Source organism: Ceratotherium simum, chromosome X (assembly GCF_057802395.1).
Source record: "Ceratotherium simum simum isolate JZ-2026a chromosome X, ASM5780239v1, whole genome shotgun sequence".
NCBI classification, from domain to species: domain Eukaryota; kingdom Metazoa; phylum Chordata; class Mammalia; order Perissodactyla; family Rhinocerotidae; genus Ceratotherium; species Ceratotherium simum.
In genome coordinates, this window is record NC_141940.1 from 39,826,318 (window position 1) to 39,849,285 (window position 22,968).

The 22,968-nt window shown below is 51.1% G+C and overlaps 1 protein-coding gene across 5 annotated transcripts in view; it reads left to right on the top strand.

The window, feature by feature from the left end:
• The window catches only part of TSC22D3 (TSC22 domain family member 3), an 84,865-nt gene extending 62,479 nt beyond the window's left edge, over window positions 1–22,386 (top strand). For 4 of the 5 annotated variants that reach the window (XM_087427114.1, XM_087427115.1, XM_014795316.2 and 1 more), the window contains exons 3-4: window positions 19,659–19,710; window positions 20,865–22,386. In XM_087427114.1, the coding sequence (XP_087283240.1) occupies window positions 19,659–19,710; window positions 20,865–21,095 (283 nt within the window). In that variant the 3' untranslated portion in view covers window positions 21,096–22,386. Of the gene's footprint in view, window positions 1–18,560; window positions 18,944–19,658; window positions 19,711–20,864 lie in introns of those variants that run through there. The other variant, XM_004440460.3, reaches the window with a different exon arrangement.
• Window positions 22,387–22,968: the final 582 nt, after the last annotated feature.

Here is a 22,968-nt window from a genome sequence, read left to right on the forward strand (position 1 = left end):
ACACATGGGAAACAATTAGGGAATAGAATCAATGCTCAGTGGTGTGACATGGACAATAGGTGGCATTTGGAGAAGGGGAGGGCGATGGTGGCTGGTGGGCTACGTAAAGGCCTTACCTAAAGGGCAAGGGAGCAAAGTAAATGAGCAGCAGCCCCAGAATCAGACAGACCTGGATGGAATATTGGCACTGCCCCTGCTTGGCTGTGTGACCCTGGACAACTCATTTGCTCTATCCAAATTTCAGTTTCCTCATCCATAAAAGGAGAGAATTGAACTAGTTGATCCTCAAGGTTCCTTCTATGTCTCGGAATATATGGGAAAACAAAACACAACAAAAAGAGGCCAGAAGATGCCAAGTAGGCCAAAGGGGAGAATTGTGTGTTCAAGGAGGAAGCCAGCCAGTGTGGGTCAGACACGTTTGCCAGGAGAAAAGAAAGATGGCGTTCCCAGAGCCATAGTGGGCTGAGGGGAGAGGAGAGGAAGGAGAAGGGGAAGGAAAAGGCAAGGCGAGGTCCTCTCAAAGGAGTGATTGGAAGGGACATCGATACATGTTTGGTGAGAGAGGGCTTGGTTGGAGGGCATGCTGGTAAGGAGCCACCTCCTGGCATGGAGGTCTTGAGTGGGTCCCAGACCAGATTTTGAGGGTGGTGGTAAGTACTACAGCAGACTCACCAAAAAGTAAGCCCCGAGTGGAGGATGGGGAGCTGGAACACTTTCAAATTGGCAGGCCTTTTTCCACGGAGGAGAAGGTGGTCAGGGGCCCATCACTAAGTATTTGATTCTTTTGGATTATATACATCACTAATACCTGCACAGGAACAGAGATAGTCTGGGCAGATGTGGAAACTGAGGCCCCGAGAGGGGATTCAACTTGCCTGGGGTCACATGACAATTTCATGGCAGGGCCAGGAGCAAAAGCTGGTCTCTCTCCTGATTCAGAACCCAGTACTCTTCTGTGACCCCTGCCCCATCTGTTGGATGCTCTTAAACAAATCCCTGATTGGAATTGTTGGCCTCTTAGAGATAAAAAATGGAGTGAAAAAAATCAATTCCAGGTAATTGAGGCTCTCAGGACCTTGGGAGGCTGAACCATGCTGGAGGGTGCCTGGTGGACCCTTCGGTTGCAGGGCCCATGCTTGGAGCAGGGGCAGTGAAGGCTGGGGAGAGGTGAAGAGTGGGTTCCAGAGTCAACTAGGTCTTCAGATCCCAACTCTCACTGTGTGACCTTGGGCTGGTCACAACCTCCCTGAGCTTCTGTTTCCTCATCTGTCGCCCGCAAAAATTTTTTTTTTTCTTTACATAGGATTGTCGTGAGGAATACATGAAATAACACACAAAAAGCACGTGGCACAGTGCCTAGTACAGAATCTTGCGACCAATTCAGCTACTGAGCCTTGGGCCTCTGAAACCACCTTTGTCACCTCCATTACAGGACCAGCTTTCCCAGGTGGCCTCTCCAGAGAGTCCCACCTCCTCCTGACCTGCCTGCCAACATGGGGCCCCAGCAGCAGGCGGAGGGAGGGAGACAGGTGGCAGGGGCCAACAAAATGAGGCGATGAGTTGCTACCCTGTCACCAGTTCCTTGGCAAGGCTTAGAAAGGTCACCTTTTGCTTCTAATTTCCTCCTTTGGGGAGAGGAGGGTTGAATTGAAGGCCCTGAGGGAGCGTTCAGATTAAATCAAGGGCTTTGCCCCCACAATTTGGGAGAAACTCTCTCTCCAATATTTGCCAGACCAAGAGACATTCCAACTGAGGAGACTGCCATCACCTAGTATAGGAGCGGAGCTATTAGATCCGAACTGAACTGTGGTGGATGTCTAGCCCCTAGGAAAAGCTCAGGGGCCCCTAATTCTGGGAAGGGAAACCCAAGTTTCCTCAGATGAAAAGACTCGAGGGTGTGGCCCTTCAGAAGGAGCTGATTGCTTATGCTGGGAAATTCAGAGGGCGCCCCAAACTTCTCCCAGCCTCATGTCCCTGGGAGAAAGGTTGGGTCACCAGAGAAACTTGGTGGCGCTAGGCCAGGGAGGCCTGACATAACATTCTAGCGTGCAGATCCTGGAGATGAAAGAGCCCGGCCCATTCTCTGGGTTGAGAGGTGAAGGGGAAGATGGGTGGGAAGAGCAGGCAGACAGGGCCTGGCAAATCTACAAGTAGAGCAGGCAATTGCCTATCTGGCATGATTTCAGGGGGCCCAAAGCAGACTCCACCCCCAAATCTCCCCCAGCATATGTAACCAAACAATGGTGTGTTTCTTGAGCACATGTTGGGTATTCTGTATTGTGTTCAGCCTCTGTAGCAAATTGTGAAGTTCCATCATTACTACCCACCCCCTTAGTCCTTCCTCTTAAAAGCTCTGACAGGGACGGGCTGAAATCAGGGCTGGGAGAATGGAGTCATTTGGCACACCGATGGCCCTGGGCAGCTGGAGAGGGAGAGAGCATGGCAAAAGGCCCTCGGATGGTGAAGGACGGCCTGAGGGCAACAAGATGACGGTGGGGGACGAGATGGGGGACAGGAGATGTTCTTAAAGCTGAGTGGAGGTGCACAGGAGACCAAATCTGGCTGAGGGCCAAGCCCTGGAGGAGAGACAGAGGATGGGAGAGAGGAAAGGGGCAGGCCCAAGGCACACTGGCATTTTTTATAAAGAGGGCACTACCATGTAACCTGAATGAGCCCTTCAAGCACAGCAGGTGGGAGACACAATAATCTCTGATATTTGTCTAGGACCTTGCCATTTAGAAAACACTTTCTGTCTGTCTGTCTGTCTGTCTGTTTCTCTCTCTCTCACACACACACATACACACACACACACACACACACACACACACACGGTCTCCTTTAATTTTCATAACAGCCTTGCCAAGGTGCACATGGTGTAATTACTCCCATTTGACAGATGAAGAAACTGAGACTCAGAGAGATTAAGTGACTTGCCCAAAGTCACACAGGCAGTTTTAATGGCAAAGATGTGACCAGAACTTTGGTCTCCTGACTCCCAGGGCAGCAAAGGTCAGAACTGGCCTAATGAACGTCCAGAGTATGGAGGCAACCACCTCCATAGCGTTACCTCAGGAATTCTGAGAAGCACCCCTGTCGCACAAATCTCTCTCTATTTGCTCACTAATACCTGAAATTTCGCTCTTAAAGATTCATTCTTTTGGATTGAAACTGTGGCCCCTGTTAAAACGTGAATGGGTGCTGGAGGAAAGAATGGGGGCACGGGAGACTATCTCAGCACCTCAGTATATGTAATGCCTGAGAGTGTTCCTAGGAGAGGGCCCTGGCCATGGAGTGGGGTGGGGGAGGGGAGGGCGGGGTTGCATGGGGAGGGGAGGGAGGGGAGGGAGGCAGCACTGGCAAGCTTCTTCCTTTTGCATAATGCGGGTGGGCTACATGGAGAGGGGGGCAAGTCTGTCCAGAAGCGGGCCTCAGAGAGCTCTAATGGGTGACTGCACCAGAGTCCTTGGAGGGAGGTGGGGGTGGACTTCCATGTAGCCGTGGGGGTGTCAGGGGGGCCGCGACTGGACAAGGAAGCAGGTTGGCCTAAGAAGCTGGAATTGTGGAGGGGCGTGTGGGGGTGGGGGAGCTATTCAGGGAGCTGGCCTGGAGCCAAGGGCCAGTCCCAAGGGGGTGAACTGAGGCTTGAGAGCTCTGGGCCTCATTCCAGCTCCTGACCTTGAGTCACCATGCAACTCCGGCACTTTTCCTACCTCAGCCCAGACATCCATCAGGTCTGTTATCTTGGCTTCCCGTTTTACAGAAAACTGTGTAAAAGTTACTCTCCTGACCGGCCCTGCCCTTCCTACAACCCTCGCCACCCCCCCTCCAGCATCCTGCAAGTCTCCTGGGCCTCCTGGAAGCTCTTGCCTGCCGCCTTTGGTCCTAGAGGCTGCCCCTCAGCAGTGCAGGCTGCCCTTGCAACCGACGGTCCTGAGGGCAAGGGCCTGAAGGCCTCACCCAGCCCTTGGCCTGGGCCTCTTCACTCAGAGGCACATAGCTGCATTGCAGGAGATCAAGACTTGGGGCTATTAGAACTGGCAGCAATGTTAGAAGTCACTTTTGCCATTCATTCATTCATTCAATTATTCCATTTATTAAGCACTTACTGTGTTCCAGACACTGTTATAGGCCCTTGGTATATGGCTTCATGGAGCTCCTATGCTACACAGAAGTATCATTCATCAAATAAGCACCCAAATAAATATAAATTTGCAGCCTCAATCCTTTCATTTTACATTTAGGGGAAACTGGGGCCCAGATTGGTTACGGGACTTTCCCAAGGTTGTTCTGGTAGCCAAGGGCAAAAGCAGTCCAGAACCTAGATCTCCTGACTACTATTCCAGTGGACTTGCGGCCATGAACATAGCACGAGTGTGAGGGTGTAGTATTTATCCATCCACGCAGTGCCAGACTTAACCTATAGTATAGGCAGCATAGCACGTGGCCTACTTGACAAGATTTGAAGATCACTGATAAGCAATCTCCCCCCTCCCACTTTTGCCCCCCCTAGCTTGTTCTCTCCCCACCCCCTCCCCTCACCCATGCCTAAAATTATACCACTGACTGACATCTGTGGGTTAAAGACCCTGTGATCTGCCTGAGGAAAACCTTTTAGGCAATTACCAGCCGTTTACACAAACACGTCTCCGATTTGTCCTTTGGGATTGGCCCAAAGGCTAGGTGCCTTTGATTTGGGGGAGGGAGACTGGGAGTCTCCCGTAAAGGGGGCATTGCTAGGGAGGGCAGGGTACCCCCCCTTTCGGTAGTGAGGGCCTCCATGAAACGCCAGGCAGCAGGAGGGCACAGGTCGCCTGAGGGGACAGGCGAGAGGAAGGCACCTGAAAAGGAAGCAGGAAGGTTCTGAAGACAGACTCCTACTTCACAGTTTAGCCTGAGGCCAACCCTGCACCAGCACTGTAATCGGTGACATTTTGTTTCAAAATACATGTTTACATTCGGTCTTTCCTTATACTGGATTATACTAAGTCTTTTGTCCCTTCCCCAGCCTGCCATCTGAGTCGTTTGTAGTTATTTGTGATTACTGAGGGACCTTCCCTGAGCCTGGTCAAGCAGTTGTCCTTCATCAGTCTGCCAGTCCCTGAATTGAAATGCTGATCCGTCTAATCCTGGCATGCAGAGGGCTCCCCTCTTCCAGGGAATTGGAATAGGAATCCTTTAGTCAATGGAAAGAACCAGCCCCCACCGGAGGGCTTCCCAACCCTGACCCTGATAAGGGCCTGTTTCCAATTCCCCTGCAGCTGTGATAAAGGGGGTTCAGTGGGAAGGGACATTTGTGCCTAGAATGCAGCCTTGCACGGAAATCCCCTCAAAACAAAGTGAAATGTCCAGCTAGAGACAGCCTGGAGCTTTAGAATTACACACCAGGGATTCACATCTGGCCTCTGCCACTTACTAGCTGGGTGACCGTAGGCAAGTCACTTAACATCTGTGCCTCAGTTTCCTCATCTGCAAAATGGTCCTAATGATAATATGATACCCAACTACTACTTTCAACTATCCAACTGTTGACATAGTTCAAAAGGCTAATGTATATAATGCTCTTAGCACAGTGCCCACTAAGCAATCAGTACGTGGGAGCTGCTGATGTTATTATTTGGACCAGATGTGGATTTGAGTTCTCCCAGTGATAGGTGAAGACCTGACAGCTGTCCATCCCTGCCCTCTTGTTGAATTGAGGTTTTCATATGTCAGGTTTGCTTGAAGCAAGGCCCACCTGCAAGGCATTCCCTGCGCTGGTGATTCATGGATGGGATGCATTCCACCCACCTATTTTAAGCTGTTCTACATTTTCTTCCCCCTGACACGGACGTGTTTACACAGGGGAGGACAGTCCCAGTCAAAACAAGATGAAAATACGCTGCTGGCTGGGAGCCCCAGGCTAACTGGTTTCAGGTCCTCTCCCAGCTGTTAGCGCCTCACAACAGGGCCACGGGGGTGCTAGGGGGCTGCCCAGCCCTACTCCCCTGCCTCCCTCCGTTGGCCCAGCTCTGCCTGGTGTCAGGCAGTTGGCCTTCACCTGGTCAAGCTAGAGTGGGGCTCCAGGGACAAGGTTTTGCCAGAGTTTTACAAGGGCAAGAAGGAGGAGTGCCGAGGGGCAAGGGCTGCCCTGGCCAGCTCTGGTGTGAGTATTGTGTCTGATGCCAGGGCCTCCTGGTGCACAGGCAGAGAAGGCAACTGCCAACAGAGAGTGGCGGAAAATGGCCAAAGAAAGCTCTCCCAGCAACCTGCCCTTCTGCCTGGCATTTCCCCCACTAGACTCATTCCTTTGGGTTAGCAGGAGGCTCTTGGTAAAAAGAAATTACCCCGGGAAAGGAGAACTCATCAACCCCTTATCAGTCACAGAGCCTTCCAGGGGCTCAATTTCTCACCTCTGCCAACTTGTAAATGAGTAAGTAGAACTTGAGGAGGACATGTCCAGGGAAGACGCTTTCATGAGCAAGCAAACAAGATCCCCCTGGACAGGGAGCACTGAAGATAAATGTCTCCAATAAGGCTTGGACAGATTGCTGCTCCTCATAGGGTCTTCAGAACAGTTTGCTTGTATTTACCAAGAAGAGCAGGAGAAAACAATCTCCTTGGTCATAAACTCTACTACTCTTTGAGCTACCCACTCAGGCACTTTGGTTTCTTGACAGTGAGTCCAGGAATTTCGGGCACATTTGCCTGTCCCCTGAAAGCCCAAGGCTGCCAGTTAGCTAGGGCCCATAGTGAGGTCCCATCCTAGGCAGCACCCTACCAGTCTTAGTCAGCCTTGGTCACTTCTCCCAGAAGCCCCCCACTATTTGGACCATGCTGAGCAGGTCATCATGTTCCTTCCCTGAGAAAAACTAAAGTTTCCCTTCCGAGAAAGACTCTTCATTTTAACAAGGATCCTCAAGACTTCAAGCCCAAGGGTGACATTAATGGTGAGAATTTCCTTTATTTTGGCAGGCATAAGGGTATTTTTAGTCAGGACGGTTTTTTTGCCCCCCACCCCCACATCGTTCCAGTTATATGGCTGTCAACTTGCACAGAATCAGGCCTACTAGCCCGAAATCCCTCTTTGATGTTGCTGCCAGCTGAGACTTGGCTGCCCTACTCCCGGGCTTCATCACCCTCCTCTGCTCCCTGTGGGTGCCCTGTTCCCAACTGACCTAGCCCCTCCAGCTAAAGATGGCAACTGCTCAAAATCCCAGCATTACTGGAGAACCAGGAGCACACACATGGGTGAATTATCCCTTTTATTGAAGAGGTCGGTCCTTGGTTCCAGGTCATTAGTGGCCACTTAATTAAATTGTGTTTGGGTTGGGTTTCCCAAGTATGTTTGATTTTCACCAGTTTGTCGTGTTTTTAACTGCCGAGTTGCTCTCAGACAATGATTGTCCCCAAATTAAAGTCTTAATGGAAGGCAAATTCATGAATTTGCCTGTAGTTTTTCCCCACTGGCACTCTTAGCCAAGTTGAACACTTACCCGAACCTTGTATTTACTTGCTGAGCACATATTTACCACCTCAAGACTGTGTGCCAGGCACTGGTCCAGACCCTGGGGGTTCAGTCGTGAATCAGATCAGCCCCTGCCCTTGCATAGCTTGCATTCTAGTCTAGGAAGCCAATCGATGTTCACTTGAAACCTTGTGCACTCCCCACTTCTGGTCATGGTCTTATCTGGCTGTGCCTTCAGTCCTGCTTAAAAGACTAGAGGTCCTGCTGATTACTCACTGCTTCTGCCATTGGAGAGGCTCTTGAGGCCAAAATGTTATGTAAGTTACAAGTCTTATGTACAGGGAAGGATTGCTAAGACTTTCAAGAGACTAAATTTAAATGCAGAGTCCACTTTAACATCGATCCCTCAAACTATCCCCTCCCCATAAGCAGTATCAATAACTTTTGAAACCATGGAAACAAAAATTGGAACTGGACAGAAAGTTAGAAACTCTAGACTTTAAAACATCATTGAACGAGCTGTTCATTTGGCGAGCCATTTTTCCAGCAATATTTGGGGACCAGGGCCTTATTCGTCATAGAGCATATCACATTCATGTGGCCCTTCTTACTCTCCAAAGAACTCGGCTATGCTGCCTACAGGATGTCCACCAAGTCTAGAAACATAGGCCAATGTATACATTGTTGTCAAGGACATCATCAGTCTGCAAAAAAAAATACACTGATGTCTCTGTTTCCAGACTGTAGGGTGTCCTTAAACATATATACTTGTGTGGTGTGTATGTTGGGGAGGGAAGCATCAGTCCCATTTCATGAATGAGGAGCTGGGAGCATAGGGGATTTAGAAGCCTTTTAAGCAGTCCCCCAGCTGACTAGTGGCCAAAGTGGAAAAAGAACTCTGGCCTTCTGACATACTTTCTTCCCACTTGACCAATGGAATGGGTGCAAGAGCTGCATTTCTCAGGGATCACCTGCCCTGGTATGTGCACTAGGGGAGTCCCTCTCTATTCTTCTTACCGTTACTCTATGTCTGAGAGCTCAAGACCAGCTCTGTAGGCCAAGCTCATTGTTGCAGCAGCTTATTGTTGGAGAGAAATTGCCCAGTGATGTGACAGATGCTTCTGGATTATCTCCCAACCATGCTCAGGCCCTGGTGCCCCAAGATGTGCAAGGAGTATCTGTGAAACTCCCTTCTTCTCAACTGCTGAGCTAGCAACTATCTATACTTGGCCATTCCTCAGTTTCCATATTTACTTTAGCTCTTCTGCAACTCTGTCAACAAGCTCCACGGTATTATTAGTTTTAGCAAATAACAGGATGTCAGAATTGTTGACCAGGATTCGTTACTTTGCTGTCAGAGCTCTATCCCAGGACATAGGGGCCAGTGTTCCTCTTATTTTTTAAAGTGTATGAGCTCTGGCAGGAAGCCTTTCCCAGGCAGGCCCACTGCGCTCTGCTCAGTCTATAGGCCTTAAGGTGGCTCCGTCCACAAAGACCTGGCCCCTCTGTCTTGTCTGTAAGTAGGTTTTTCAAAAAATCAATGCAAATACTTTCAATTTTCCATTTTTTTGCTTTACGCTTACAGTCTTGCTGTGGCCTTTAAAAGAAATCTGTACTTGGTAAGGTGGCTTTGGAACTTAACATTCATGTTGTCCAGAAGGGTCTGGGGTGGTATTTTAGGCTGGCACTAAGAGTTTCCAGGCTTTTGACCCGAAATATCTTTCTCTTCCCACCCCACCTCCAACGCTGCCTGTCTCAAGGAGCAAGGGAAGAGGTTAAAAGGGTCACTCTGTTGCTGACAGGCAACCAGGAAGTCCAGGCCTTGGGGGAAACATAGCCTTTGTTTATTTAAGCCCCAAACCTAGCAGGCAGTGTAAATTAAACATAAAAATAAAATAAAATACGAAAACATAGGCCGGATGTGTACCACAGAGAGCAGTGAATTCCCCTTCTGCTCTCCCTTGGGAGAGGGGAGTCGGTCAGCAGGTCAGCCTCGGGGGCAGCCTCCTTGCCCGGGAGGGGCTGACAAGCGATGGGACACGGTGAGAATGGTAGGGGCAGGGGAGCGCGAGGCTTGGGTCAGGGTGGGGATGGGCATGTTTGCAGAGATCCTGGCAAGTCTTTGTAGTCAGCCCCAGCAGGCTCCTGAGAGGGGAATGAGTCACACTCCTCCAGCCAACCTCGAAATGGACCCACGTTTGACCGGGCAGTGACCGCCACAGGGCTAGAGGAGAGCTGGCTTCTGTAGAAGGGAGGTAGGACTGGTTAATTGACCAAACCGTGCTGATGGAGAAAAAACAGCTCCTCCCTGTTCTCGCCCTCTCCCAGGTTCTCCTCCCTTCCCACCCTGTGATGCCTGCCCTCCCTCCCAAGGCCCCAACCTCCCAGGCCAAGAGTTCCCACTGACAGCTGTGACATGTCTTAGAAGCAATCTGTTCCTCATAACAGAGAGGCAAACTTTGCCACAGATTGATTTATAAATCAGAGCAGGTTCGGGTTATCCTTCTAATAGCAGCTCTCATTCACATTCTGACCAAGCTTTCAGGAGTGAGAGGAAAAGAGGTGGCTGAACAGTCAGCAGGCCGGAATATGCTGACCCCCATGAGAGTATGTCACATAGAGTGGGTCTTGGTGACCCTGGCACTATGGGGGCTCTTCAGGTAGACCCTGTATTGGGTCTCACCTTTAGGCCAGGAGTTCCCAAAAGAAGTTCCAGGAGCTAGGGCCAGTAGAGCTGCATCCAATCATCTGAAAAGACCCTTACCGAGCCACAGACCTATTCCACTAGATTCTCTAGGGCTGGAGCCCAGGTCATCTATATTCTCCATGAGCTCCTCTAGGCGATCCTGATGTTACGAACCTCATCTGGGGGCTGGCCTGGTGGCGTAGTGGTTAAGTTTGCGCATTCCGCTTCAGCGGCCCAGGGTTCGCAGGTTGGGATCCCAGGCATGGCCCTACACACCGCTCATCAAGCCATGCTGTGGTGGTGTCCCACATACAAAATAGAGGAAGATGGGCACAGATGTTAGCTCAGCGATAATCTTCCTCAGCAAAAAAGAGGAAGATTGGCAACAGATGTTAGCTCAGGGCCAATCTTCCTCATCAAGAAAAAAAAAGAACCTCATCTGGACCCATTTTTGTCCCTCCACAGCCCACCGTCAAGGTTTACCTGCTGCGTATCCAGTCGCCTTCCAATGCTGGTCAGCCACTGACTACTCTGTTGAAAGTAATACGAAAATTTAGTTCACACTTAAGTACTTGTAACTTGTACTTGATAGTGGCAGAATGTGGCACTTTCCCAGGACATTTTGCATTGGAAAAAAAACTTTCCTAATTCCTCAAAGTGTAAAGAACCCCAGGAGTGATCATAGGAACCCAGCGGTATGACTCAGATGGTGACGTTTGTAGGCACTGCAATAGTCAGGTCGGGCAAAGAGCTTGGACTGAGGAACTTTTTTCTCAGTGCCCTTCAGGTAGCCAGTCACATATAGCATCTATGCCAAGACAGGCTTGAGTTAGAACTGTCCTCATGAGGAGCCTGTGGGAATCATTTCTTAGGCGTTCAGATGGTTGATTGTACACAAATAGTGCTTGTTTTTATTTCTCTTTCATTTTCATGTGTGGTTGACATCTTTGAAAACTGTGGACCTGGTGTACAGTGTGAGGCTGCAAGCTAGTTCACCCTGTAGCCACTCCCGGCTTCCCCTAAGATCCTGTCACCTATGACCCCTGCACAGCACACAGCCAGCTCTGGACGTCAGAGAGAGCAGAGGCCATGGCTTTTGACACTCTGGCCTGGTCTAGAGAGTCTCGCCTTGCCATCTTTCCATGTCCTGTTGCCTTACTACCCTTTGGGGTCATGGGGAAGCTGGCAACAGCCTAGAGAAAGAGAATGATGCCCTTCTGCCTGCCTATCTCTGAATTAGACTTCATGAAAGGCTGAGAGAGTATTTGCATAAATGTGTGTGTGCTTCTATGCTTCTCTTTCTTCCTGATAAGGTGTGTGTATTCCTTGTCAGCAATTCTCAAATCGGGCTGGGGCTTAACCCCTCCCAGCCCTCCTTTGAATTCCCTGGCGCTGTTCCCATGGCTGGGGGCCCTGCCCAGGGAGGAACTTGCCTTGTTTCTCTCCTTTCTTTCTGTTCTGGGAGTAGTGTGTCCGCTGCCCCCTCCCACCACTGCCCCTATCCCAGCTGGGCTGCCTTCTTTCCATCCAGGAAGCCTGAGTTGGGCGGGGTGGCTGGAGAGCCCGAGGCCCTTTACAATTTGCAGAGCCCCTCTTCACAAGTCACAGAGTCCCACAAGAGGATCAAGGAGCTACCTCACGTGAGCCTATGGTGAATAGCTCTGCTGTGAGGTAAGCGAGGGTCTTGAGTGTACAATGTGAGGGCCCCGGTAGGCTCATAATCCTTACCGATCACGGTCCAGGAGCCCAAGCGCCTGAAGAGGCCAGCATTATTACCGTTGTTTTGTTCCTCAGGGAACCTGTACCACTTCAAGGTCACCCATTCTATAGTGGGGCCTACAGTAGAGCCAGGTGCTCCACCTCAGAGCCCCTGGCCTCTTCACAGGCCCATTGTCTGCTGGCTCTGCATCCCCAACAAGATCCTGGTTCTCATCTTCCAAGCCTTGCCAATAGCCCCAAGTCCTTCACATACCACTCAAGGTAACCCTGGCAACTACCAGAAAAAATGGCTTGGAATTTCAGCTCTTGGGTCTGCTCCACAGAGCAGAAGGGATGGGGAAGAGTCCCTGCCAGTGTCTCCCTGGCTCGGATAGGCTGGTGGAGGGCTGGTGCAGATAAACATGGAGAGTGGCCATGTTCTTGCTGCTTTCTTTCCCAGCCCGTGGGAAGGCTGTAGTGAGCCAGGATTCCCAGAAGGTGGGCCATGACGAGGGGGGCTGTTTGCCTGCCTGAAGATGCTCGATGGTCTGGGAGGGCAAGATGTAAAAAGGATGAGACCAAAAGGAGCTGGCCAAAGGAGGAGGGCCAAGAGATTGGCAGGCAGAAGTGACCCCCGTGCTAAACATAGAACCCTTCTCAGAAGGAAAGGACTGGCAACCCAGAGAGTAAAGACCTGTGCCTTATTCCCTTGGTTTACAAACCCCAGGGGTTAAGGGAGGGAATCGGAGTGAGGGACCTTGGCACTGTCAGCCAGGATGTGAGAGGAGCCTTAGGTCCCACAGAAACTCCAAGCTTCATGGCTGCTGTGTTTTCCCCACTTAGATGGGCACTGGCCAAAGGGCAGGGTGGGGAAAAAAAGGACGCTCAATTCTGAGGAATGAAGTGATGCCTACAGATGGCAGTGGTGTGGCCCTCCCAGACCCCAGGCTACCCTCCTGAGCAGCCCAAGCCCTAGACTTTTTCCTGAAGCAAACATTTCACTGAGATCTAACCAGTAGGGAGACTTCTGAATTTGCCATAGGCCCAGGAAGGAAGTAAGCACAATTTTTGACTTGTACTACCGGTTTGTTTGTTTTAAAATTTCTCTGAAATGTGCCTTGTGCTTTGAATAGGCATTCAGTCAACTTTGAGTTGAATTGAGATGAGTTGAAGTGAATTGAATGATAATGGCAATTAGTGTGGGGAGGGGGGAGGAGGAGGTGATTCCATTTACCAAGGTTAATTTTACAGTCTCTTTTTCAGGAATATCTATTTCAAACTTGTAGATGGGTGATGGGGAGGGTGGAAAATGAGAAGAGGGCTTGAAAAAATTATGGAGGTAAATTTTCCCAGCTGCAAGGCATGAGGGGAAGGGAGACAGGCATAAATATTGACACAAGGTTCGTGAAATTTAAGATCCACTGAGCTAAACTGCATTCCTGGATAACGTTGCCAATACCTCCAGTCATGCTGAGATGCCAGGACAAACTGCCATCCCCCATAGTTAGCCACCAAAGTCAGGGTGATGAAGGTGATTTGACAAGAGCACTTTTTGACTTCCATGAATGAGGGTGAGTAGGGTGGAATGCCTTGTCAAAATGGGGTTTGATACTGCCTGTCGTCCCTAGTGTCACTCAGAGACTATTTGTGAAGCTCACATGGGACCCTGTCCGGGAGGAAGCTAAAAGGCACAATTCATTGTTCATGTCATCACTTGGTGCCAGAGTTTGGCCCAAATCAGTTGCTAGAGCTGCTTTTCCAAGAAAGTGTCCATCTTGGCCAGCATTCTCCTTGAGTTCCCTCCCACCATCGCCCTCTGCATCTGCGTCCGCATCCTGCTCCCCATTTTCCTGCTCCTTGAAGTTGAGGTTCTGGGCCTTGGCCACGCAGGGCAGTTCACATGACCCACAGAGGACAAGACACTTTCTATGTCACTCTCTTTCCCTCTTGCTTTCCTCTTTCTGGACTTTGGGGATTTTCCATGAAGCCAAAGTAACGATGTAAGTGGCAGTGGCCTTCCTGTCTATAGTTTTCCACACTGGAGTGGAACCAGAGGGGAAGAGAGAAGATAAGAGAGAAGCAAGGACAAATTAAGCGATGGCATTTCAGCCTCCTTATTCCCCCAGCCTCATCAGCAAAAGGGACAAGTAAGTAATTAGAAGTAGACAGAGCTTCGGCCAGAGGGGGGCCGAGGTGGAGGAGTAAGTGGGGAGGGCTGCTTTTCAGCCATCCTGTTAACTGTGCTAATGGATATTAGTGCTCAATATCCTTTTGGATTTCCTTTTCTAGCTCCTAACCCAGTGTTTGCTTTGTGGCTTGTCCTGCACCTCTCGCATCGTGTCTTTTTCCACTTCTTCTGACACACGACCCTGTGTTTTGCTGGCAACATTGCCGAATCCTTGGGTGGAACATTCCTTGTAGAAAATAAGGAAGACCTGCCTATAAATAGTTTCCTTTGGGCTGCGTGGTACACAGTGCTTCAAGTGTGACAAAAAGGGAAGTGAGATGTTCCCCCTCATCACCACCCCCAACCTACTGCACCCACCCTGAGTCTGCTCCCCAACCCTCATCAGTGTGCTGAGATCCTGCCCTGGGTGGGGTTCTCCGGCCCAGACTGCCTCGTGGGAACTGGAAGTAGGAAGGGCTCTTGTCCTAGAGAGTCTGGCTTTTGAAGTGGAACAGACTGGTGGGAATGCTGAGACGCTTCTCCCAGCTCAAAGGGAACAAGTTGGCTTCCAGGGCCTCCTGAAATGGAGGGAGTTGGCCCCATCCTCATTATGCCATCCTCCATCTAGAAGGTTGCCCCTGAGAGAGGGAGGGTCAGCTGTGTCTGTTTAATTGCAGAATCCCATGGCTGTAGGCTAGGGCTGAGCGCAGGCAGAGGACCTGGCTCATCAGCTGGCCCTGTGGCCGCGCTGATTCTGGGTCCAGCTGCATCGTAGGATGGAAGAAAGGGAGTCTGGAAACATTTACACATGTTGGGGTTTCTGGGCTGCTGAATCCCTAGGTCACTGTTTCCTGCTTGGGGTCCACCTCCTCAGAACACGAGGACTCAGAGCCTCATGGATCAGCACTTGACTCAGAACAGTTAGATCGGGTCATATATATCTTGTAAGGCACAAGCTTCACTCGCTGCAAGGTTCACCGCAGCTATTCTGGGCTGAGAAATTTTCTGCTGTGCCGAGGGTTAGGCAGAAAATCTTTTGGGTTCCTCCTACTTCGCCCCTCTCCTCCTCCTACCTGCCCTTGTTTGAAAATCTTTCTACAGGGACATTTACATTCACTGTCTTTCCTTAGAGAGCCCAGAGATCCAGCCATTGTTTGCTCCGGGAGGATCACAAGGCTGTAGGGTGATCATTTCACACTTGGCTGGCAGCTGCAGCTGGCGAACTAGAGGTGTAGAGGAGAAGAGAGATTGGCTGAGTGTGGGCTGAACCTGGGACATCCTTTCCAAGTTGTTTTTTTAAACTAAATCCCTGATATGAGCTTGTTTTCTTGTTGTTGGCTTCATTCTCCTAAAAGCTGAGCACATCAGGAATAGGGGGAAAAAAGAGTTAATTAAGGATGCCAGTTAGTGGGGCCTTAGAAACTGGAGGTTTGACTGGACTGACTCTGATTATTATTCGAAGACTCCATACCTTATATGGGATATTGTATACCCCAGGACTACATATTCCATTCTGGGAGCCACCCGATTGGATTAATATTTCTATTTCCTAGACAGAGAGAGCTTTCTTTGAGGACTGCGTGGCTGCCTTTTGAAATGATGTGGGTGAGCACAGCCCTCTTATAAAGCTCACTGGGACACTCTGGATATTCTTCCAGTCCCCCGACGCTGCTCTCCCCTGCCATGAGTGTCAGAAGAGCTGGCTGCGCTCACAGAACTCAAAGTCGGCTTCTGGACACTCTCCAGTAGTAGCGCTGCTGGAGTCCTGGGAGCACGTCTCCTGCCCCTTACCCTTTTTTCCTCCTCAGCACCCTTCTGGCACCTCCAACCCAACCCCCAACTGCCTTGACTCACTCATTCAACCAACCTACTCCCTGCCCCACTAGTAAGTGTAGTAGGAATAAACCTGGTCTCCAGGTCAGGAAGACCTGGGCTGGAGTCCCAGCTCTCCAATTTATTAGCTGTGCCACCTTGGGCAAGGTAGCCTCTCAGATCCTCAGTTTCTTCATCTGTAAAATGATGGTGACAGTGCCTGTACCGCAGGGTTAGTGGCACAGCCAGCACAGTGTCTGGCCCATAGCTGATGCTCAGTTAATGGTAGCTGTTATTGTCAGTGGGTCTCAAACTCAGCTTATTTTTAATTGAAGTATAATTAATGTACAATTCAAATGCAGACTTGCTGGCAAACTCAACCTCTTTGCCTTTCCCTCCCCAAACTATCTGGATTTCTCTGTCACTGTCTCCATATAAGGGAATTTCTATTGGAGGAGCCATTTTTTCTTCTGTCCCAGGCCTGTTTTCTTGGTGATGTTTTTTCCCTGCTAACTCAGCTTATTTATCTCTCCCTTTTTCTCTTCATCATCTCCCTTAGAATCTTGGGGTGGGTAGCAATAGTTAGTTTAGGAAGAATTTACAAGCCAATGAAAGATCAACTCAGAGACTCTTCCTGGACCAAGAACGCTCCATGTGGCACAGAGCGTAGGTTAATATAGCAGGGAATTCCAATATTGATTATGCTCCTGATTTAAGAAGGTCTGTTTTTTTTTTCTCAGCTAATATCCTTGATGACCTACAAATACAGTCTGTACTTTGCTCTGTCTGCTACATATGGCTTAGTGCAAACACCAACACTGTGTTGAGAGAGCTTGTAACCTAAAGGTAACATAATATCTTGAGATTGGGATTGTCTCCCACCTAAACTGGGATGAAGAAAAACACCATCCTGGGCTAGTGCAGTAAATTTGCTTGGATTTGTCAGCCCTTTGCAAATAGAATGGCCTTTATGCACCTATTACCACTGGTGGGATCCCATGGGAGCCCCACATCATAGTGAAAAATGTTGGCTGTTCAGTGGCATAACTGAACTGGCAGCCTGGAGAAAATCAAGGCCTTCAGACTGGGCTTAACTGGGGCCTTGGCCAGGGTGTTAGTGCCAGGCACCTGGTTAGGAGATATATCCTGAAGCAAATAATAATTACCTTCTTTGCTGATAAGAGGTCCTAGTACTTTTCCAACAGCATGATTGCATTAGGGTATTTCTTTGGACCACAGCCTGAATCACAGACTGATTCATGGGTACTGGCCCCAGCTTCATCCAAACTATTGTATATGTGGTGGAACCCAATGTTCTCCTTATGGCCCTGAGTTGGTGTAAATAATACTCCGAGTTGCATCACCTGTCCCTTGTTCTGTCTAGACTGCTCCTTCTGGCTGCAATTCTGCTCCTGTCCACCAGGTGGCCTCGCTTAAGAAACAGCAAGAGAAAAGGACCCTCAAGCCTCTGATGCCTTTTCTTTTTTTAAGCTTGAGGCTGAAAAAAATGAAAATATATTTTGATGGAAGCATATGTAACTCCTAGTAGGCAACAATCACCTCATTTTCCTTGTAACGTGGAATCTTTTTGTTCCTGAAACCCTATGTATGGCTGGACCCATCACGGGCAGGTGTTTTCCTGGATGGTTTATATATAGCCTCCGTTGGTAGTTTTGTTGCCATTTGCTGTTTCTAGGAAAGTAACAAAATCTTGTTTTTAAAAATAGGGACATGAGGGGCCGGCCTGGTGGTGTGGTGGTTAGGTTCATGTGCTCCACTTCAGCGGCCCGGGGTTCACAGGTTCGGATCCTGGGCATGGACGTACACACTGCTCATCAAGCCATGCTGTTGCAGCGTCCCACATACAAAATAGAGGAATATTGGCACAGATGTTAGCTCAGGGGCAATCTTCCTCACCAAAAAAAGAATAAAAAAAAATAGGGACATGAGATCCTGGATAATGTTGACCGTATTTTCTTTGCAGAGTAGGATGTGGAGACCAAAGAGAAAAGGGCTGCCTTGTTGTGGTCACTGCAGTGCCCACTCCCCTACTGTCTCCTCCCCACCTCCTCTGTCACCCATTTGGCCCCCAGCTGCTCCCTTGTACATGTTCCCCTACTGATCTGAGTTCCTGGACCCCTCTCCTCCATACATGCACGTTGGCATGCAGTTTAACTCAGACCTGTGCATGCACCCTGTGCATGTTACAGATCTGTGCATGTGTCAGTACACAGACAGATACATCCAAAGGAGGAGGTGAGTGGATGGGTGCTGGGGTGGGGGGGCAGGCCAGCGGGCCAGCTGTCTAAGCGAGGGGACGTGCAGGTGTGTGCAGCAGAGAGGATGAGAAAGCAGGCGGCAGGAAGAAGGTGAGGCTCCTGATGGGGAGGGTGAGTGTCCAGGGAGGGTGGTATGCGACAGCATTGCAAAGCCATAGGGGTATGCTGGCTGACACCCGAAGAAGAGCTTTAAAACCCAGCTCCGCCCTCTACTGAACACTTTCTACCTCCTGTTATGGTATTTGTACTTATTTCTCTAAGAAATCAGCTCCAGTTTGGTTTTTACCAATCTCCAGAGCCCTCTTTGGAGATGCCAGTTGGCACAAGAAAGTGCTGAACTGTTTACAGTCCCAGCCTAAGGTTCAGGGAGGGGATGTGGTTTAACTGAGCCACAAAGCGGTACAGGACTCATTTGCATGGCCCCTGACGCCATGTGACGCAGTCGGCTCCTCCTATATAAAGAAGCAGGAGCCGAAATATCTCCGAGTCTGGGTTGGACTGGCGGTTGTGGAGTTTGTGACACATTAGGTGACACCCCTCGAGTCACTTCCCTTCAACTCTGGAGTGCCTGCCTGGCTTTGGGTCCGCTCGGCAGCCTTCGCCCCCCTCCTAGCCCCAGGGCCGGACGCGCAGAGCCCAGCCCCGTGCAGCGCGCCAGCAGCCGGCGGCCGCCCAACCCGCCCAGCCCGCCCAGCCCGGCCCGAAGCCCGGCCAGAGCTCCCCGGCAGCCCAGCCATGAACACCGAAATGTATCAGACCCCCATGGAGGTGGCGGTCTATCAGCTGCACAATTTCAACATCTCCTTCTTCTCTTCCCTGCTTGGAGGGGATGTGGTTTCCGTTAAGCTGGATAACAGGTAACCACTGGCCCCAGCTCCAGAGCCGGGGCGCCCGCGGGGGCTGGGCTGCGAGCGGGATCTCCGAGCGAGCCGCGCACCGCCGGTCCCCTTTCTCCGCGGTGCAGCATCCTGGGAAGGGGAGGGGGTAGGGGACGCAGGAAGGGGGGGATCACCGCCGCGCTGGGATCCGCCGTCGGAGCGTCCCTACGGCCGCTACGCCGTGAGAACGAGCTGCTGCAGCCCGAGTCAGAGGCAGTTGAAGGCAGAGGGGCGGCGGGGCCGGGCTGGGCAGGGCTGGCCGCGCGCCGTGCGCCACTGGGGAGCAGGCCGGAAGCTTCCGAGCCAGGAAGGAATTCCTAGCTAGGTTCGGAGCCCGGTAGGTTTGGCCAGGACCTTCTGGGCCGGTGGCGGGGGACTCCCTGGGTCGCGCGCCCCTATTGTTTGCAGGTCGCCTGGGCGGGCCGAGCAGGCCACGCTGGCCCGTGCGTCCGGGACCCGCGCGGTGCTCCACACGGGGCTCTGGGTGGCGGCGGTGGGGAGCCAGCCTGGGTGGGGAGGTGCAGCTTCCTGCAGGGGCCAGGGAGGGACCTGGGGACAAAGTCCCCGGAACTCCGGTCCAAGGAGGCGGGAGAGAGGAAGAGCTGGGGCAGATGGAGGACTTGGGGCACAGCTGCCAGGTCCTCAGAGTGAAACCAAGTAGGTAACGGGGTGGCTTTGCTTTTTGTTTTGGCAGTGCCTCCGGAGCCAGCGTGGTGGCCATAGACAACAAGATCGAGCAGGCCATGGTGAGTGGCATCACTGCGTCATTCCCATCCCCAGAGCTAGCTGCTGCTTATGTAACTCGGGGCAGGACTGCGGGGGTGGGTGCAAAAGCCGTTAGCCGAGAGCCTGAGGAAGCCGACAGCCTGCTTCCTATCTCCTTGGAGGCCTTAAGTAGAGTCCCATCAGAGTGGCACCTTTTAGGGCATCTCCAGTCTACCGTTGCTGGGCCCCCTTCTTTCCTCCTCCCTCTCCCATCCCAGGGCTTTGCAGCAGCCTCTGGCTCCCTCCTGGGCCCGTGGCAGGCAGGGAGCTCAGACACTTCCATTTGTCTGCATCTCGCCTTTGGCAGGGGCCAGAGCTCATTGGATGCAACTGCACTGCAGTGCCTCTGCAGAGCCTGGGCTGGGGTCAGGAGTTGGGAGGAAACAGGAAGCAAAGCACCCCACCCCTTCTCCCTCTGCTCACCAGGTAGAGGTCATACTTCACCAGCAGCCAAAATGGCTGCATGGGGTTAGGGCACCCAGCAGTTAGCAACCACTTACTTGTGCCCTGGAGCCTAATGACACAGTTCGCTGCCCCAGGTGCAGTCATCGAATTCAGAGAGGATGCAGCAATCCCAGTACCTTCCCCCAGGGCCAGTGTCCTGCCGGGCCAGGCTGCAGGACAGCTGCAGTTCAGTGTGCTGGGTCGTGTTGAAAGGAGGGGACTCCAAAATGGCCGATTTTATTCACTTGGGGAAGATGTTTAAAGCAGACAGACAGTGTGGGGTGCATTGCAGGTGCTCCGTGGGATCTGGGCCAGCCGCAGGACCTCCTGTGGAAACGGGGATATAGCGAACCACCGGCAACCAGCAGAAGCCTCTCCCAAAAGGTCCTAAGTGGCCAGCTTTGAAAGTCATTAGAAACTTGCAGGGGGATCCTCTGTAGTTCAAAGCTGGGCTCCCAGCGCAGGCGCAGGTGTGGCCGATCATGCAGCTCTCCTGAGAGAGGGCTTAGGTGCTTGAGAGAAAGGCGCAGGAGGAATAGGGCTGCAGGCCAGCGTGCTGATGGGCTGCTGAGGGAAGGCTGAAAGTCGGTGGCATGAGAGACAGCGCCAGCACCTCAATGGCAAGGTGAACGTGCTGCGGAGGAGCCATGGTGGCTAATGAATGGCTTCATTGTGATTTCCTCTGTGACAGGATCTGGTGAAGAATCATCTGATGTATGCCGTAAGAGAGGAGGTAGAGATCCTGAAGGAGCAGATCCGAGAGCTGGTGGAGAAGAACTCCCAGCTGGAGCGTGAGAACACCCTCTTGAAGACCCTGGCGAGCCCGGAGCAGCTGGAGAAGTTCCAGTCCCGTCTGAGCCCTGAAGAGCCAGCTCCTGAAACCCCACAAGCGCCCGAGGCCCCTGGTGGCTCTGCGGTGTAAGTGGCTCTGTCCTCAGGGTGGGCAGAGCCACTAAACTTGTTCTACCTAGTTCTTTCCAGTTTGTTTTTGGCTCCCCAAGCGTCATCTCACGTGGAGAACTTTACACCTAGCATAGCTGGTGCCAAGAGATGTCCCAAGGACATGGCCACCTGGGTCCACTCCAGTGACAGACCCCTGACATAGAGCAAGTCCCTGGAGGCTGAGTTGCATGGGGTCTCGTCACCCCAAGCCAGTGAGCCTCTAATGCCACCGCGCTCTAGGGGCTCCCAGAGCCTGGGCAACTTAGCTGCGACTGGCAAAGGAGAAAGGTAGTTTGAGAGGTGACGCCAGTTAGTTCCAGAAAGTATAAGGGTCTGTTTTTCATTTCCATGGACATCTTCAACAGCTTCACCTGACAATGACAGTTCTATGAAGAAGCCACTTGTGTTTTAAGCAGAGGCAACCTCTCTCTTTTCCCTTGCCTCGCCAAGACAGGGTCACAGATGGGAGAGATTGAGCCAAGTCAGCCTTCTGTTGGTTAATATGGTATAATGCATGGCTTTGTGCACAGCCCAGTGTGGGATCACGGCTTTGGGATGACCGCTTACAAAGTTCTGTTTGGTTAGTGTTGGCATAGTTTTTCTATATAGCCATACGTGCGTATATATACCCATAGGGCTAGATCTATATCTTAGTGTAGCGATGTATACATATACACATACACCTACGTGTCGGAGAGCCTAACCAGCTTTGGGAGTATTGACTGGTCCCTTATCTCTTAAGGCAAATTCTTTGACTGTGTTCATTTACCAAGTTGATCCAGTTTGTCCTTTAGGCTAAGTTAGACTAAAGAGTAAAGGCAGGGAGGGGGCCAGCCTCTGAATGTGGCCATGGATGCCTTGCTGCTGCAACCCTTGCCTCATCTGTCCCCTGAAGCCTGTGAGGTCCTCTTTTGAATGCCAAACCCACCATTCACTGGTGCTGACTACATAGAATGGGGTTGAGAGAAGATCAGCTGGGACTTCACGTTGCCATTCAAAAACTTTTTTTTTATGTTTGTGGAAAACTTTCAGGTGAACAGAATGATTGGCTTGCTGGTGTCCTCTTGTGGACAAGGGATGGACGAGGGAATGGCTTTAACCTGACGGTGCCTGGGTGATGTGCTCAGGGAGCTTGTGTCTAAGGGGTTCTGTGGCAGTGAACACTTTCCACTTTCTGACACCTGATCCTGATGTATGTTTCCAGGATTTGGATTTTGATTTTTCAAATGTAGCTTGAAATTTCAATAAACTTTGCTCTTTTTTTTTTTAAATAAACCTGGTGTCTGAGCGTAAATCGAGTGAGTGGTAGGGACCCCTTGCGTGGTTGGGGGCACTGTATTTCTGACTCACTGAGCGTGCATGAGCACCCTCTAAGTGGCAGGCCTCTGCTACATCCATGATCTTGTGTAACGATCACAATACCCCCATTGTACGGGTGAGGAAGTTGAGACTCAGCCAGTTTAAGTGACTTACCCGAAGTCGCATGGCTATTAGGGAGAATTGGGACTCAACCCTACATCCATCCCTCTCTGTCCTGCTCCTCCTTTCATATGACAGCTGTAGAGCGAGTGGTGAGGTGACTACTAACATACAAGCTCAGCTGGAGGGGGTGATTTGGGAGGAAGGATACCCCAAGAAGGCCCAAAAGAAAAGGGCAGGTATACATGTGAGGGAGCAAGAAAAGAGGAACCAAATAAACACGAGTGGGCCTCTTCCGTCTTCTGAAAACATCATCCCAATCACTTAGTGTATTCTCCTTAATACAAATCCACGTGAGACCCTTGCCCTTAGCAAAGGAGCTAAGAGGGCCTTAGTGAGAAAAGGACACAGAATGTATGTGGTGGCCAAAGCCC